This window comes from Pongo pygmaeus, chromosome 12 (genome assembly GCF_028885625.2).
Source record: "Pongo pygmaeus isolate AG05252 chromosome 12, NHGRI_mPonPyg2-v2.0_pri, whole genome shotgun sequence".
NCBI lineage: Eukaryota > Metazoa > Chordata > Mammalia > Primates > Hominidae > Pongo > Pongo pygmaeus.
In genome coordinates this window covers 77,934,624-77,951,730 of record NC_072385.2, presented here as the reverse complement: position 1 = coordinate 77,951,730, position 17,107 = coordinate 77,934,624, and the positions used below count along the sequence as shown (strand labels likewise).

The following is a 17,107-nucleotide window of genomic DNA, read 5'->3' as shown; positions in this document are numbered from 1 at the left end:
AATGGCTCCATATCATTAGTTAGTACTAAGACCCAATACACACTTAAGGCATAGTATACCCAAACATAACAGTGGATATAAATCTATATTTAAAATTATCCTTTGGTAGAATGCAATGGCTCAAGTCTGTAATCTTAGCATTTTGGGAGGCTAAGGCAAGTGGATCACTTGAGGCCAGGAGTTTGAGACCAGCCTGGGCAATGCAGTGAGACTCCCATATTTAATTAAAAAAAAAAAAATTATCGGCCAGGCACGGTGGCTCACACCTGTAATCCCAGCACTTTGGGAGGCCAAGGCGGGCGGACCACCTGAGGTCAGGAGTTTGAGACCAGTCTGGCCAACATGGTTGAAACCCCATCTCTACTAAAAATACCAGAATTAGCCGGGTGTGGTAGCAGGTGCCTGTAATCCCAACTACTCAGGAGGCTGAGGCAGGAGAATCGCTTGAACCCGGGAGGTGGAGATTTCAGTGAGCGAGATTGCATCATTGCACTCCAGCCTGGGGGACAAGAGCGAGACTTTGCCTCAAAAAAAAAAAAAAAAAAAAAAAAGTAATAACTGAACTTTTTGAGAGGGGTAACTTCTTGTCAGATCTATTATATCATTGTTTCTGCTTTGTCGCATGGTTGACAGTTTACACTAGCAGTAAATGTAAATTTAACCATTATCTAGTTCATTTGTACTTATATCATCATCAACCCCTTTTAAAGCACCTATCCATTTTGTTTGAGTTAGGATAGTTTAAGTTACAAAATATTTGCAGTTATCTCCACATATAGGCTACAATAATTCACAAAAGGTGGGTATGAGAATATAGAAATAAACAGTTTCTCGTACTACACTCTCACAACACAAATCACTGCTGTCACCTTCATCACCAAAAAGTGTGAGGATTTCTCCCCACCAATAATCAATCAGTTCCATATCAGACACCAGGTGGGTGTTCTCCAATTCACCTTTGACACTGTTTACCCGGAGACACTGTCAGATACCACAGTTGAGGGCTCAGCCCTACAAGACTGCCCCCTACTTCTAATGCCAATTGCAAGCCTGGGTTGTTTTACCTATGCTTCCAACCAAATGGCTATAAATCAGGCTTCCCATGACCCCCTCCTTGGATTTGATTAATCTGCTAAAGTAGCTCACAAAATGCAGGGAAACAGTTATATTTACCAGTTTATTATAATATAAAGCATATTTTAAAGGATACAAATGAAGAGAGATATAGAGCAAGGTATGGGGTAAGACGCTCAAAGGTTGCATTACCTCCCTGGGCACATCATCCTCCAGGAACTTCCACTTAGTTATCTGGGAGCTCTCCAAACCCAGTTCTACTGGGCTTTTATGGAGGCTTCATTAAACAGATATAATTAAGTAAATCACTGGCCACTAGTGATTAATAAACCCTCAGCCCCTCTCCCCTTCTGGAGGATGGTGGATGGGGTTCAAAGCCGCAATCTTCTAACCATGCCTTGGTCCTTCCGGTGACTAGATCTATAGATAGTACTATCTACAGTCGGGTCAATGGATATTACTAACAGAATGAAATCCAAAACCTTTATCCAGCCATCCAATGCCTTTTCCATTTTGGCTACAATCAATGTTCTGAGAAGGTCCAGGTAAACAATGAAACCTCAATTAAGATAACTGAGCACCTTTTCATCATCACTTTCTTTTGCTCTTCTTTTTTTTGATACAGAGTCTCACTCTGTTGCCCAGGTTGGAGTGCAGTGGTGCAATCTTGGCTCACTGCAACCTCCACCTCTGGGTTCAAGTGATTCTCCTGCCTCAGCCTCCTGAGTAGCTGGGATTACAGGCGTCTGCCACCACACCGGATAATTTTTGTATTTTTAGTAGAGACTGGGTTTCACCATGTTGGCCAGGCTGGTCTTGAACCCCCGACCTCAGGTGATCTGCCGGCCTTGGGCTCCCAAAGTGCTGGGATTACAGGTGGGAGCCACTGCACCCAGCCCCTCATTCTTAACTTTAAATTATTTTGTCTGATCTTGTCAAAATACCAGAAACTAAATGGGGTTTATATTTAGAGTTCTTTTCCAATGCTGAGGACTGACCTTGGGAAACAGTCAACGGTTACTGATCTTTCTTCTTCCTGATTACCAATAACTGACCCATCGCATGCCCTGTCAATTCTACCTTAAATATATATCACAAAATCCATCCATCTCTGTCCATCTCTATCACCTCAATCCAATCCAACATTATCTTTTGCTTGGACTATGCAGCAATCTCTCAATGAGTTTCCCACTTATTGCTTCTCTTCAATTCCACAGATTGATACTATTACGTATTTTGGATCATGTCATCACTTTGCATAAACTCTTCAAAAGCTTACTTTAAAAATCCCAACTTGGCTGGATATGGAGGCTCATGCCTGTAATCCCAGCACTTTTGGAGGCCAAGGAGTGAGAACTGTTAAACGCAGGAGTTTGAGACCAGCCTGGGCATCATAGTGAGACCTCATCTCCACTAAAAATTTAAAAATTAGCCAGGCATGGTGGTATGCGCCTGCAGTCCCAGCTACTCAGAAGGCTGAGGTGGGAGCATCGCACCTAGGAGGTCAAGGCTGCGTAAGACTTGATCATGCCACTGTGCTTTTGGCTGGGAGACAGTCTCATCTCAAAACCACCGCCCTGCCTCCAAAAAAATTCCAAACGAAAGATAGTGACCAGCCAGAAGCAGCACTCAATGAGGTATTTCTGGATGAATGAATAAATGTGGTCAGATCAACAAGACTCAGTCTTGAGCTCTGTTCTTTTCTCAATTTATAGCTATTACCTCAAAGGAGGTTACCTTGCAGCTAAAAATTCATAATTCATCTGATTTTTTTTAAAAGGCTGGAGTGCAGTTGGCTATTCACAGGTGTGATCATCATGAACTACAGCCTGAAACTCCTTGTCTCAAGTGATCCTCCTGCCTCAGCCCCGAAAAGCTGGGACTACTACTGACATGCTAGGCCTTTTATGATTCTTAAATTAGAATCTCCTGCCGGAAAGTCTTACCCTATCTCTATTCCCAGATGTTCATTTTAAGACTTTTTCATGGGCTGGGTGTGACGGCTCATGTCTGTATTCCCAGCACTTTGGAAGTCCAAGGTGGGTGGGCTGCTTGAGCTCAGGAGTTCAAGACCAGGCTGAGCAACATGGCAAAATCCCATATCTACAAAAATTAGCCAGGCATGGTGTGCACACCTATAGTCCCAGCTACTCAGGAGGCTGAGGTGGGAGCCTGAGCACGGGAAGTTAAAGCTGCAGTGAGCCATGATCGCGCCACTGCACTCCAGCCTCGGCAACAAATCAAGACTGCGTCTCAAAAAAAAAAAACCAAAAAATAAAACAAAAATCTCTTTCCATTTATTTTACTGTAACTTCAAAGCCCAGATGGAAAAAAAAAAAGCAAAGCACAAAACAATATATAGTATGCTACGATGTATACCAATAAAAGGGAAAAAATACATACAATTGTATGCATATTTGCTTACATATGCATACCTCCAGCAAGATATATAAGAAACTGGTGACGTCAGTGGCCTCTAGCAAGGGAAACTGTATGGACAGAATCTGGCATGGGAAAGAGACTTCAATAAATACCTTTTGAATTTTTAACTGGGCTAATATATCACATACTAAAAAAAAATTTTTTTAATAAGCCTCAAACCAAAAGATTAATGTAAACCTGCTTAACTTCCCACTTTCTGGAAAGAACCATCATTTTTCTGGCCAGACTCAAAAACACTACCAGTGACCTTTGATTCCTTCTCTTTAATATTTAATCATTTACCAAATTTTCCAGCACTTTCTTGAAAATATACTGGAGTTCTGTTCCTTCAAGTCCATTTACCGTGGTGGAATAGACTTTCATTTTTTGTATCTGAATTATTGCAAAAGGTCTTGCTACTCAAAGATCTTCTGCTCCACCCTATCCCTCCTCCCCAATTTATTATTCATGACATTGCCACACTCATTTCTTTAAACACAGTATCACTTTAGGCCCCTACTCAAGAACCTGTAATGTCCCCTTCTGAACCCGTGTATTATCGTATTTGGGATTAAGGGGGGGCGGGGGAAAAGAAACCATTGCTACAAATAGGCTTAATACCTTTTGTAGCAAGTATATTTCCTTCCCTATCACAGTTCCTTCCACTACCACCACCAAGGATGAAGTTTTTCTTAATGATTCCAGCTTACATTAACCTCTTCCTTAATTTTCTACTGCTCTAAGTCTGTGGAATGCAAGTTTACTTTTTATGTTTTGTGTTGGCACATACCTGCTGTATAATCTCAGTCAAGAATCTTACCCTTTCTGTACCTTTGTTGCCTGTGTGAAATGCTTTCATGGGCTTTCAGTGAAGACTGTGGTAAAACACTGTTATCAGCTATCTTATTATCATTCTGTATCTGTTTCATCTGTTACATCCTGCCTCCAAAAAAAAAACTGCAATGAGGATTTTCTTAAACCCAATTAACACACAATTGTGTTAAACAGGTACACATTCTTATGACTCTGGTTTTTTTTTTTTTTTTTTTTTTTTTGAGACAGTCTTGCTCTATCGCCCAGGCTGGAGTGCGCTGGCACAATAACAGCTCACTGCAGCACTGACCTCCTGGGCTCAAGGAATTCTCCCAACTCAGATTCCCAAGCAGCTGGGACTACAGGTGTGTGTCACCATGCCCAGCTAATTTATATTTTTTGTAGCGAGAGCGTCTCAATATGTTGCCCAGGCTGGTCTTGAACTCCTGGACTAAAGTGATCCTCCTGCCTCAGCCTCCCACTGTTGAGATTACAAGTGTGAGCCACTGTGCCTAGTATGACTCTTGTTTTTTATTATTATTATTTTAAGATATGTTGCCCAGGCTGGGGTGCAATGGCTATGCACAGGCACAATCATAGCACACTACAGCCTCAAACTCCTGGCCTTAAGTGATCCTCCAGCCTCAGCCTCCCAAGTAGCTGGGACCACAAGCACACGCCACCATACCTGGCTTTGACTCTGCTTTTGATTTAGTCAGTATCAGTGGGACTGATTTTAAGTAACTTAAAATTTCTGTCACACCTATCAGGTATGTTATTTCATGTTGTATCATATAATTCTCTTCTCTTTCCAACATGTTTAAATGCTTAAGTTTATTGGGTAAGTACATCTTCTTCCATTAACGACTTCAGTACTGTGCACAGTAAGGAAGAAAGTGATGTGAATCAATAATGACTTTTCAATATCCAGTCATATGACATTCAGCTTGACTCATTCTAACTCCTTTTAGGCTCACAATTTGGTACTTCATTTTTGAAAGAAAAGATGTATCTTGAGCACACAATTTAGTAGTTGGCTCATTTTAAAACTGTAATGTTAAAAGAAGAATGTTAAACATTCTCCTCTGAATTTACTCAAAATTTTTTTTTTTTGAGACAGAAAAATCGCTTTGTCTCTCCAACTGGAGTGCAGTGGTACAATCATGGCTTACTACAGTCTTGACCTCCCAAGCTCAAACGATCCTCCTGTCTCAGCTCCAGAAGTAGCTGCCACTATAGCTGCACACCACCACACCTGGATAATTTTTGAATTTTTTTTGGTAGAGACAGGGATCTTGCTATGTTGTGCAGGCTGTTCCCAAAATCCTCAGCTCAAGGGATCTTCCTGTCTTGGCCTTCCAAAGTGCTGAGATTTCAGGTGTGAGCCACCATGTCTGGCATAGTCAACATATTTCAATACAGCAAAATGGACTATAAACATCTCATTCACTTACTCATTAAGTTTTTAATAAAAAACCCACCAATGGAAACAAAAAATTTAACCCATTAGTGCAGTCCCAGCTACTGGAGAAGCTGAGATGAGAGGATCACTTGAGCCTACGAGTTCAAGCTCAGCCTGGGCATCATAGCAAGATCCCATCTCTGAAAACAATTTTTTTTTTTAAATTTTAACTCCACTAATGAACAACAGACTTCATGTAATATTTGGAAATTAATAACTTTCTAGACTAATTTATTGAATAACCTAAATGATGCCTTTTACAAAGGATAATTCTAACAAACATAGAAAAATGTTACTGTATTTGGAAATCTCAATTTGTGTAACTTCAAATAACTACAAATTAAGCTGAATACAGTGGCTCATACCTGTAATCCCAGCACCGTGGAGGTGCTCAAGCAAAAGGATCACCTGAGGCCAGGAATTCAAGATCAGCCTGGGCCACATAGTGAGACCCTGTCTCTACAAATACAACAACAACAAAGTTTTGTAATAAATTTTTTAAAGGTGCAAATTTAGCCTGGACAACATAATGGGACCCCATCTTTACAAACTTTTTAAAAAATTAGTCAAGTTGGCCAGGCTCGGTGGCTCACGCCTGTAATCCCTGCACTTTGGGAGGCTGAGGCAGGAGGATCACGAGGTCAAGAGATTGAGACCATCCTGGCTAACACGGTGAAACCCCGTCTCTACTAAAAAATACAAAAAATTAGCTGGGCATGGTGGCGGGCGCCTGTAGTCCCAGCTACTTGGGAGGCTGAGGCAGGAGAATGGTGTGAACCCAGGAGGCAGAGCTTGCAGTGAGCAGAAATTGCACCACCGCACTCCAGCCTGGGTGACAGAGCAAGACTCCATCTCAAAAAAAAAAAAAAAAATTAGTCAAGCATGGTGGCTCACATCCATAATCCCAGCTACTCAGAAGGCTGAAATCAGAGGATCGCTTGAGCCCAGGAGGTTGAGGCTGCAGTGAGCTGTGATCAAACCACTGTACTCCAGCCTAGGGAACAGAAGAAGACCCTCTCAAAAAAATTATTTTCAGAAGTGCAAATTGAAGATTTGGGTGAAAATATGAAAAACCATATCTATTACAAAGAAACTAAGTTTAACATAACCCCTAAATGGCCCTATGATTTCAATTAGAAAAGTGTACTCAATTTAAACAAAAATAAACAGGTAACATCATTCACACAAGTTTTTCACTCTTCTACAGTGTTTCGGTATTCTTCTCATTACCAGAGTTCTCTTATACACCTGAATGTTATGTTGCCAAAAAAAAAAAAAAAAAGCTCAATGAAAAAATAAACTATTACAAAAGCCCAAAAAGCCCAAACAGTATATTATTTAAATGTGATTACAGAAAACATTTCCAAATAGTGTAATTTTTTTAAATAATGCAATTTTTCCAACACTTTATACTAAGTGTATACAAAAATGCTAATTATCTAGAACTAATTTTCTAGTAGAGCAACATTATACATGAAATTACCTACATATCCTAATGATTCTATTCACAGAATCACTGTGTATTTTTAACTTATGTTGGGCGACTATTTTAAATACAAACCTACTCCATAATGTGATGCTTCCAAAGTAACAACAGCTAAAAGATCTTATATACAATCTGAGGAGAATCCATTATTATAACCAAATTTGTAGGAAACTGTTTATGACTTATGACTTAGTTACATTTAAGAACAAAGTTCCTGATAACTATATATTCATGCAGATAAGGGAAATATGGTAAAAAAAAAAACAAAACAAAACAAAAAAACAAACAAAACAAAATTAGTATTTCTTTCCCCACAAAGAAGCAAGCAAACAAAAACAAACTAAAAGTGATTACCTGGTAAAAATTCGGTATAAAGACAGAAAGTAAGAGCTGCCTGGCTGACTGAGAAATTAAATTTACTTAAATGTCTACCTTAAAATGTCTAAGGTATAGGAAACATCTTCAGGTTTTCAATTCAGGACAAATGTTTAATTTGCTTCTCCATCAAAAAAGACACACAATATTTTCTAAACAGAGAAAAAAGCTATGAATTGAATATTGAAAATTTTAAAGTATTTCAAATAACTGATTAAGAATGTGTTATATACATTAGTTGTTTAACAGTAAGACTTTGTAATAATAAGCTGCACAACAGACAGAATTTTATTCCTCCAACTACGAAGTACTTGTTTCTGGGCATCCAAATTTTCATAAACCTTGAAGTGGGCACTGATGCTGTAAATGTAATCCTAAGATAATTTATCTTCCTTCAAAAATCTCTGCCATCGTGACTTTACATACCACACACAAAAAAGAATACCTGGGAATAATTCAAATGTATAACAACAGGTGTATGTCATACATAAGAATACTATACAGAGTTTAAAAAGAAAACTAGATCTACATTGTTAACATGAACAAATATTCAAAATGAATGTGTGAAAAATGCAAGCTGCAGAATACATGTAAGAGTACGATATCCACTGTGTAAAGTTTAAAAACACACAACAGACTACATATTATTTATGGATACATACATATGCAGAAAAGGTATAAAAGCATGTACACAAAGAATACACATCAACTTCAGAATAGTGGTTACCTATGTAGGGGATGGAGAATGTAAAGAACGGGATGGATACAAACAAGCTTTAACTCTATCCATAATGTTCAATATTACAAAAATATTTGAAACAAATATGGCATAACGTTAACATTGTTAAATCTGGTGGTGTTACAGTAGACACCCGTTATTCTCTATACTTTTCAATTTTAATATATTTCATAAAAATAAAAACATTCACAGAATAAAAAAGATTGAATCACTGCTACCATTTTCAGATTAATCAGGCATGCTAAAACACAATACACATTTTCTTTCCCAAACAAGACAATAAATATTAACAGAAAATGTTAATTACATAATTGGTAATGTACACTTTTATAAAGTATCCATTGATTACTATATTAAAAAATACACAACAATTAAAGAGCAGGATTTAATGCTTCTACTTCAAAACCTCTACCTTTACTTGAGTCAAAGGATTTAATTTCACACCACAAACAGGCTTTCCTTGCTTTAAGAGTATCCCTTTGAATTTTATTCTATGTCATTTCCTTTAAACATGACTCAGAATAAAAGGTTTCATGTACAAGGTATAGAAGAGACTTGGCTAACTACAGTTAAATAATACTAATAAATACATCTTAGAATAAACCGACAGTGGCCCAATCCAAAAATGATAATTATCACCAGTACAAAAACTTTCACTTTTCAGTCTGAAACTTTTAACCTGCAAGAGAAATACACATGATCTTTGTTTACCAAACATGTTTTTTTCTTGTCAGGAAAGCTTTCCCACCTTTCTCAGACTAATACTTCCTTGATCACAGATGAAGTCTTTCAAATTAAAGATAAACAACTACTTGCCTGTTGTTTCTGATATGCAGTATTTGGATTTATCTTTGATTCCAAGAGTAGTGATCCTGAAAGATACAAAATAATACATCATAAATCTCAAATGATAAAACCCTGAATAAAAAAAAGAATATACATTAAGGCCGGGCGCGGTGGCTCAGGTCTGTAATCCTAGCACTTTGGGAGGCGGGCAGATCACGAGGTCAAGAGATACAGACCATTCCGGCCAACATGGTAAAACTCTGTCTCTACTAAAAACACAAAAATTAGCTGGGCGTTGTGGCGCATGCCTGTAGTCCCAGGTACACGGGAGGCTGGGGCAGGAGAATCGCTTGAGAGAGAGAGGAGGCAGAGGTTGCAGTAGCCCAGATCGCGCCACTGCACTACAGCCTGGCAACAGAGTAAGACTCTGTCTCCAAAAAAAAAAAAAAAAAAAAAAAAAAAACAAAACCAAAAAAACACACATTTAAACCAACCCCCGCAAACTTTTCATGTCTTTTTACCGAGTTGGAAATCTTAATAAAATGTATTCGAATTCACATTTTCTCTCCAAATCTAGGCTTCATATTTAATCTAAAATATTTCACCCTATTCCCGTACACCCTTAAAGAAAAAATTCATCTAAAACCAACTTTCAAACCAAGGAATGAGGAGACTAGATGACTATTAAAATTTTATTGAAATAAAAATTTTAAGGTCTAAATGACCACTTCAAGCCATTCGTTTTAACAAAAGTTGTTTTATTGCATTCCCAGTTTAACAAACAATGCAAATTACAAAACAAAAACATCATGACAGGAATTAAATACTTAGTATAGAAATTACAGTGCTGCATTTATCCTTTCCTCATTAAGAACAAAAGAACACCTTCTGGAGAAATAAGTGATGACTATTTAAAATAAAAGGGAACGAGCAAGAATACAAAACATGTCAACAATAAACCAAGATTATTTTTCTAACTGCCTATATCAGTTGTTCAAATCAAGTCCAGATTACACTATGAAAGGCATTTTAATTACGGCTCTACATTTTGTAATTTAAAATACTTCACATGACTACAATAAACCAAAGAATACAGCAGTTTACAACCTGCTTTGGTGTCCCAACTTGCTTAGATTGTAAGGCATTCACTTTCTCATAGCGCCTTCTACAAAGGCAGCCCGAAGAAATCCAGACTAAAGATGTATGTGCTTGTGTGTCCATGTATCGTGGCAACAGTCAGCAATACAGCCAGGAAAAGGTGCCTTTGGGTTTTCCCCAACACCTGTCGACTGTGGCACCTGGGGCCCGTTGGTACAATTTTTTTTTTTTTTAACGACAGTCGGAAAGAAAAGTTTCGCTAAACCGTTTGTACTAGAGGTATAATGGATAGGAAAATAAAGGAATAAAGGGGGAGGAGGGTGTCAGCTCCTAGCGCGGCATCAGTACCTAGTCTCTCACTACTTCCTCCCTTCTCTCTCACACTCTCCCCTCTTCAAAAGAGGAGGGACTGGAAAGGAAGGAGTCCAATCCTTAAGAGGGATAGGAGGCGGACAGAGTCTCGGTCTCTGAGGATAAGTCCAGTCAAAAGTACAATACTTTATTTTTGCCGTACACAAGAGCCAGTTCAGAACCAACGCGCTGTCCCGAAGGAGTAGCAACGGTAACGGGCCCAGGACCCTAAATCCCAGGCTGTGCCCCAACCAGAGGCACTATCCCCTATTCTACAGTTCGGATAACCTTACCGTCGGACTCTGCCCGAACCAGCAGCGACATCCCCTTGAGCTCCTCCACGTAAGTGGAGGAGACGTGCCCGGTGCCTCGGTCGTCCCATTGCCGGTCTTCGTTCAGGGTATAGACCTTCACTCGCCGCCGCGTATCCGACATGGTGGCTGCTGACTCCACCGCTCCAGCCGCCGCCTCCTCGCTTACCTCGTCCGTACCCCTCACTCTTGGGAGACAGTAGAGGCAGTAGTGGCGGTGGTGGCGGCGGCGGCGGCTCCGGAGAGGCCCGAATTCACCATGGCTCCAAAGGTTCAGCCGCGAGAAGGGGTGACAAGAGCCACTGAGGCCTCTCCGCCCGGAGGCCCCGTTACCTCTCACTTCACCCCCGCATACACCCACTCTCCCGTCCCTTTGCCCCCCAGGGCTCGCTCGCTCTCCCACCGCCGCCGCCGCGGTAACTACTACAGATCCGCCATCTTGTAACCCGACTCTCTCTGCCTTTCTCTTCCTCCTCCAGCAGGCTCGCACGGGCTGTCCTAGCAGGGGCTACGGCGGCCGACAAGTCCCATGCACAGCACCTCCGCTTCTACACGCGCTTCCCAGGCCGGAATGCTCGGCGCTCTCGCGAGGAGGGGTACCCGACTGGGGCGGGAGTACTTTGGCGAGACTTCCTCCTCTTTCGGCCCCGCCTCCTGGCGCGGAGTCGCAATTGGGCGAGAGGTTGTGGCGATCTCCCCGTCCCCGCCTGCGCCGCGAGAGGCCGCTAGGTGGAAGGCGACTCAGGTTCCGCACTTCGTCAGGTTGTTGGCTGGCACCAGTATGTGACGTTCTCAGGAACTTAGCTCTGAGGAAAAAGCAAAGCAAACGGGGGAAGTACGTAGCCTTGAACCGGAGTAACCAGGGACAGAAAGGAAGGAAAAGTGTTCTCATACCTTGACGGAAGGAAGCTGGCTCCGTCCGCCTGAGGAGGAAAAATAAGTTTAAACCTTTCTGTGAAAAAGAAAGAACGTTGAGCCCTTTCAGCCGAATGGAAACCCGCTAAACCCCGTTATGGAGTCCGTTACAATTAAGCATCTAACCGGGAATTATCTATGGACACAACTCTCCAGGCAATTCATGCAGAAAGTGTTGACGATTTCCTGTTTCTCGCAGAGCGCTTCACCGTTAAGGCTCTTAGCTGGCGATTGTAAAGCACATTTTCCGCTTCATGAAAATACAGTGCTCTTCTTGTGTTTGTAACCTTGGAAAGTAAATCTGCAGATAAGTTTAGCGAAGTGGCGGGGAGCTACTTTCCTGACATATCTGTGATTGTTTTGATACTTCTGAGTTTCTCGCGGGCATTTCATGCGTTCTCTATAGGGCTCTCTTGCACTGAATAAGGAAAGGAGGAATTCTCTCTGCATTGAGGCTATTGTCGCACATTGTGCGGTGGATATAGTCACGCGCTGGGTCGTAGTAGCGTGTCGTTTATTTCAGTCCAGCTCACTCTTGGTAGAATCCCTTTATTCGTTTTGTTGTCGTTTTTGATAGTCTTTCTCTGCTTCCCAGGCTGGAGTGCAATGGCGCTATCTCGACTCACTGCAGCCCTCCGCCTGGAGGGCTCAAGCGATCCTCTCACCTCAGCCTCCCGAGTAGCTGGGACCATAGACGCCCGCTCCCCATACTCGCTATATTCGTTCTTTAATACAGTCTCTCAGCTTCTTCAGCTGCCACTTCTGTGCAGCTCATTAGCCTGATGGGTGAAAACCAGGTGAGACGCACACACTGACTGACTCTGCAGTGCATCTTGGGAGTTGTAGTCATAACTAATCAATGGTCTTGTTAAAACGTGCTTATGTTTTGACCAGATCGCTTAAGTGTGGACACCCTTCAGCAGTACACTACAACGTGGGTGTGTACAGAACACATGCTGATAGAAATAATTTCAAAATCTGGATTCATAGTTTTTTTTTTTTTAATCTACAGGAGACTTCAGAAAATGTACTTGAACTAAATCATCATAATATAGTACATAACAATAGAGCCAGTTAATTGATGTGATGAATGTGGACAAAATGTATTTTGACCTCAGGGAAAATAACATTTCTGCCTTGGAAGAGTCAGAGAATGCTTCACAAGATTTTTGAGCCTGATGTTAGACACTCTCCAGCCTTCTGTCCAAGCCTCACCCTTTGGTTACTCCTCAGGAAGACTGAACTTGGGAAGAGGATTGTGCAGACCCTGGAGTCAGGCTTGGCTTTTGGGGTAGGGAATTCTAGAGTGCCCACAGCATGGTCTGAAAAAGGGAAAGTGGGCTGCAGGTGGCTATAGTCCCATGATTCCATGGATTTCAGACCCCTCCAAAGCACAGGGCCCAGTGCTTGTCCAAGTCTGAGGGCCCCCCATAACCACATTTTCCCCAGCAGATGTTCTTTGCTTCAGGCAGTCATCAAAGTTTCACTTCAAAGAGTTGCTAACCAAATAAGCCCACAACCTTCCTTTTTTGTTGTTTTGAATAAGTAATGCCTTTACACATATGAAATTAAAAAGACAGAGAGGCCGGGCATGGTGGCTCACGCCTGTAATCCCAGCACTTTGGGAGGGTGAGGCGGGCAGATTGCCTGAGGTCAGGAGATGGAGACCAGCCTGGCCAACGTGGTGAAACCCTGTCTCTACTAAAAATACAAAAATCAGCCGGGTGTGGTGGCGGGGGCCTGCAATCCCAGCTACTTGGGAGGCTGAGGTAGGAGAATCGCTTGAACCTGGGAGGCAGAGGTTGCAGTGAGCCAAGACTGCGCCACTGCACTCCAGCCTGGGGGACAGAGTGATAGACTGTCTCAAAAAAAAAAAAAAAAAAAGGCAAAGATATATAGTGAAAACTAAGTCTTCTTTTAGTCTTTGTCTCCTGCCACTCATGGAATTTTCCTCTTGGAATCACCTCTATTCCATTTTCCTGTGTATGTTGCCAGAGCAGGGCTGGCTTCATGGTGGTGACCTGTACAGATAGGCACTTGGTTTAATGTTTTGCTATCACTAACTTGAAATTCAGAAAAGTTTCTGAACAAGGGCCCTGCGGTTTTATTTTGCACTGGGCCCACAAAGTATGTATCTAGTCCTATTCCAGAGATATTCTATGCATATACAGGTAACTATATATAAATATGTATGTAGGGGTCCAGTAGTGGTACAGGGTCTGTTAGGAACTGGGCGGCACAGCAGAAGGTGAGTGGCAGGGGAGCCAGCATTTTGGCCTGAGCTCTGCCCACTGTCAGATGAGCAGGGGCATTACATTCTGGTAGGAGCGAGAACCCTATTGTAAACTGCACATGCAAGGGATCTAACCTGTGCACTCCTTATGAGAATCCAACTCCCCCTTTCCATGGAAAAATTGTCTTCCACAAAACCAGTCCCTGGTGTCAAAAAGGTTGGGGACCTCTGTAGTAGGCTACACCATCTAGGTTTGTTTAGGTACACTCTATGATGTTCACACAACAAAAAATCACCTGATGATGCATTTTTCAGAAAGTATCCCCATTGTTAAGGGACACATGACTGTAATGGAATACTATTCTTTTCCTTCCTTTTTATTTTTTGTGGAGACAGGGTCTCTACATGTTGGTGCCAAGGCTGGTCTCAAACTCCTGAGCTTAAGGGATCTGCCTGCCTTGACCTCCCAAAGTGCTGGGATTACAAGTGTGAGCCACCATATCTGAACCCCTGCCCCCACTTTTTTTTTCTTTTTTTCTTTTTTTCATACACAGTCCAGGCTGGAGTGCAGAGGTGCCATCTCGGCTCACTGCAACCTCCGCCTCCCGGATTCTAACGATTCTCCTGCCTCATCCTCCTGAGTAGCTGGGATTATAGGTGCCCCCCACCAGGCCTGGCTAATTTATGTATTTTTAGTAGCAATGAGGTTTCACCATGTTGGTCAGGCTGGTCTCAAACTCCTGACCTCAGGTGATCCACCTGCCTCAGCCTCCCAAAATACTGGGATTACAGGGATGAGCCACCACGCCCGGGACAGCCTTTTTTTGGGTCAGTATATATATAGAGCTAACTCATTCTACTTAATGGCTGCATAGTATCCCACTGTGATAGCCACAAAAGGCAGACAAATCCTAGGCAGACAGGGGCAGGTCCCTGGTGAAACCCTTCAAGCTGAGGACAGTTTAAAGGCTAGCCACAAGACCAGGATAAATCCACAGACCAGATTGAGAACCTCTCTTCCCATTTGGCGTGCTTTCTTCTGATTGATCCCCACCCTTCACCTATTTTACACATACCCTTTCCTAATTGTTTTTTTACACTGTCGTGCCTACCTTTGACTGGTGCTGTTGTTTTAGCCTTTTTGCATACTCATAAACCAATCAGCATGCACGCCTTCATTCTGAGCCCATAAAAGCTGTGGACTCGGCCAGGCACGGTGGCTCACACCTGTAATCCCAGCACTTTGGGAGGCCGAGGCGGGTAGATCACCTGAGGTAGGGAGTTCGAGACCAGCCTGGCCAACATGGGGAAACCCCGTCTCTAATGAAAATAAAAATAGCCAGGCGTGGTCATGGGCGCCTGGAATCCCAGCTACTTGGGAGGCTGAGTAACGAGAATTGCTTGAACCCGGGAGGCGGACGTTGTAGTGAGCCAAGATCACGCCACTGCACTCCTGCCTCGGCGACAAGAGCGAGACTCCATCTCACAAAAAAAAAAAAAAAAAAAAGCTGTGGACTCAGCCACACTGAGAGACCACCTGACTTTGAGTGAGGGACCACCCTTGCATCCTCTCTCTCCTGAGAGCTGTTTCATAGTTCAAATAAAACTCTTCTCCACCCTCCTAACCCTTTGATTGTCAGCGTAACCTCATTCTTGGACGCGGAACAAAAACTCGGGACCCACCAAACGCAGATACAAAGAAGGCTGTACACACTGTGGCCCTTTGCCCTCTGCTGGTGGAGGGCAACCGTCCCACACAACGCGATGGGAAGCAGCAGTGGGGCAGAGCCAGTCCTGAAGCCAGGGGCCCAAGTGGGGCAATGGGACTGATAGAGCTGTTAACATGCCACTGTCCATTGGGCTGCAGACGGCGGAACTAAAAGAGCTCTTAGCATACTGTAACATCCCCTCTGGGGCTTCAGGGTCATGAGCACTCCTGTTTGGGTGCCACCACATTTCCCTCAATGTGACACACCTGGTCCAGCCGCAAGCCCCGCACAGAGCCCACTCCTGCCCTGCACTCGTTCACTCACACACCCCCTCCTGCCAGGGGCTGAGGCCATGGTGGCTGCGGGATTCGTGCCTGAGCACAAGCCAGACACGTCCTGGTGGGCCGAGTAGATGGGGTGTTGCCGGCCGGAGGTCTCCGGCTGTCAAAGTGGCCAAGAAAAATCCTGCGTCAACTGTACAAATGTACCCTAATTTATTTAACTCATTTATTGTATATTTGTGTCATTTCCAGTGGTTTGTAATTTCAAACAAATGATTGTGCAAAAGTTGTTTTATGTATGCCAATATCTTTGTAGGTTAATTTCCTAGAGCAAAGTTTTTCAACCTAAGCACCACTGACATCTGGGGCTGGATAATTTGTTGTGAGGGGCTGTCATGTGCGTTATACGATGTATCCTATCCACCCCTATATGTTATGAAAAATATTTCAGTGGCCAGAATCCTTTGAATGACTTAAAAAGCCCTTTTCATCCTGCTTCTGCCTACCTCTCCAGCTGCATCTTAGAACCCGCACACTCTTTTTTCAGACTCATGCCCGTGCTTGCTGTCTTTGCACAGGTATTCCCTTTGTCTGGAGCTTTCTTCCTCACCAATCATCTCCTAATAACTCCCATTTTATCTTTTAAATGTTGCCACTATTATCACTTCCTTGGAGGAGCCTTTTTGGACTCCCTATTTCAAATCCCCTGGGGTTTTTTTTTTTTTCTTTGACAAAAGCCACATTCGAACAAATTCCCCTTGGAATGTTACAATTACCAAAAAGTCCAATTTAAACTATTTTAAATGATAAGAGAATTTATTGGCTCTCATAAATGAGAAGTCTGAAGATAAAGTGAACCGCAGGTTGATTTGACTGAGTGACTTCACAGTATCAGCAAGAACTTGATTTCCTTCTACCACTCAATTTTCTTTCTGCTGTCAGATTCATCCTAAGGCTTACTCCTTTTGCATCATAAAATGGTGGCCAGGATCTCCCAAGGTTATGTAGTTCTTTGTCCATATCAAAAGAGAGTTTCTTTCACATATTTCACAG

At 42.5% G+C, this 17,107-nt stretch overlaps 1 protein-coding gene across 18 annotated transcripts in view; it reads right to left on the bottom strand.

Annotated features, from left to right (window-relative positions):
- Positions 1-11,459, bottom strand: part of PPP4R3B (protein phosphatase 4 regulatory subunit 3B) — a 69,762-nt gene extending 58,303 nt beyond the window's left edge. For 16 of the 18 annotated variants that reach the window (XM_054473891.2, XM_054473873.2, XM_054473879.2 and 13 more), the window contains exons 1-2: positions 10,899-11,040; positions 9,187-9,242 (exon numbers count right to left, since the gene is read on the bottom strand). In XM_054473891.2, coding sequence (XP_054329866.1) covers positions 9,187-9,242; positions 10,899-11,040 — 198 coding nt within the window. Of the gene's footprint in view, positions 1-9,186; positions 9,243-10,898 lie in introns of all 18 variants that reach the window. The other 2 variants (XM_054473869.2, XM_054473874.2) reach the window with 2 other exon arrangements.
- Between the last annotated feature and the right edge of the window lie 5,648 nt (positions 11,460-17,107).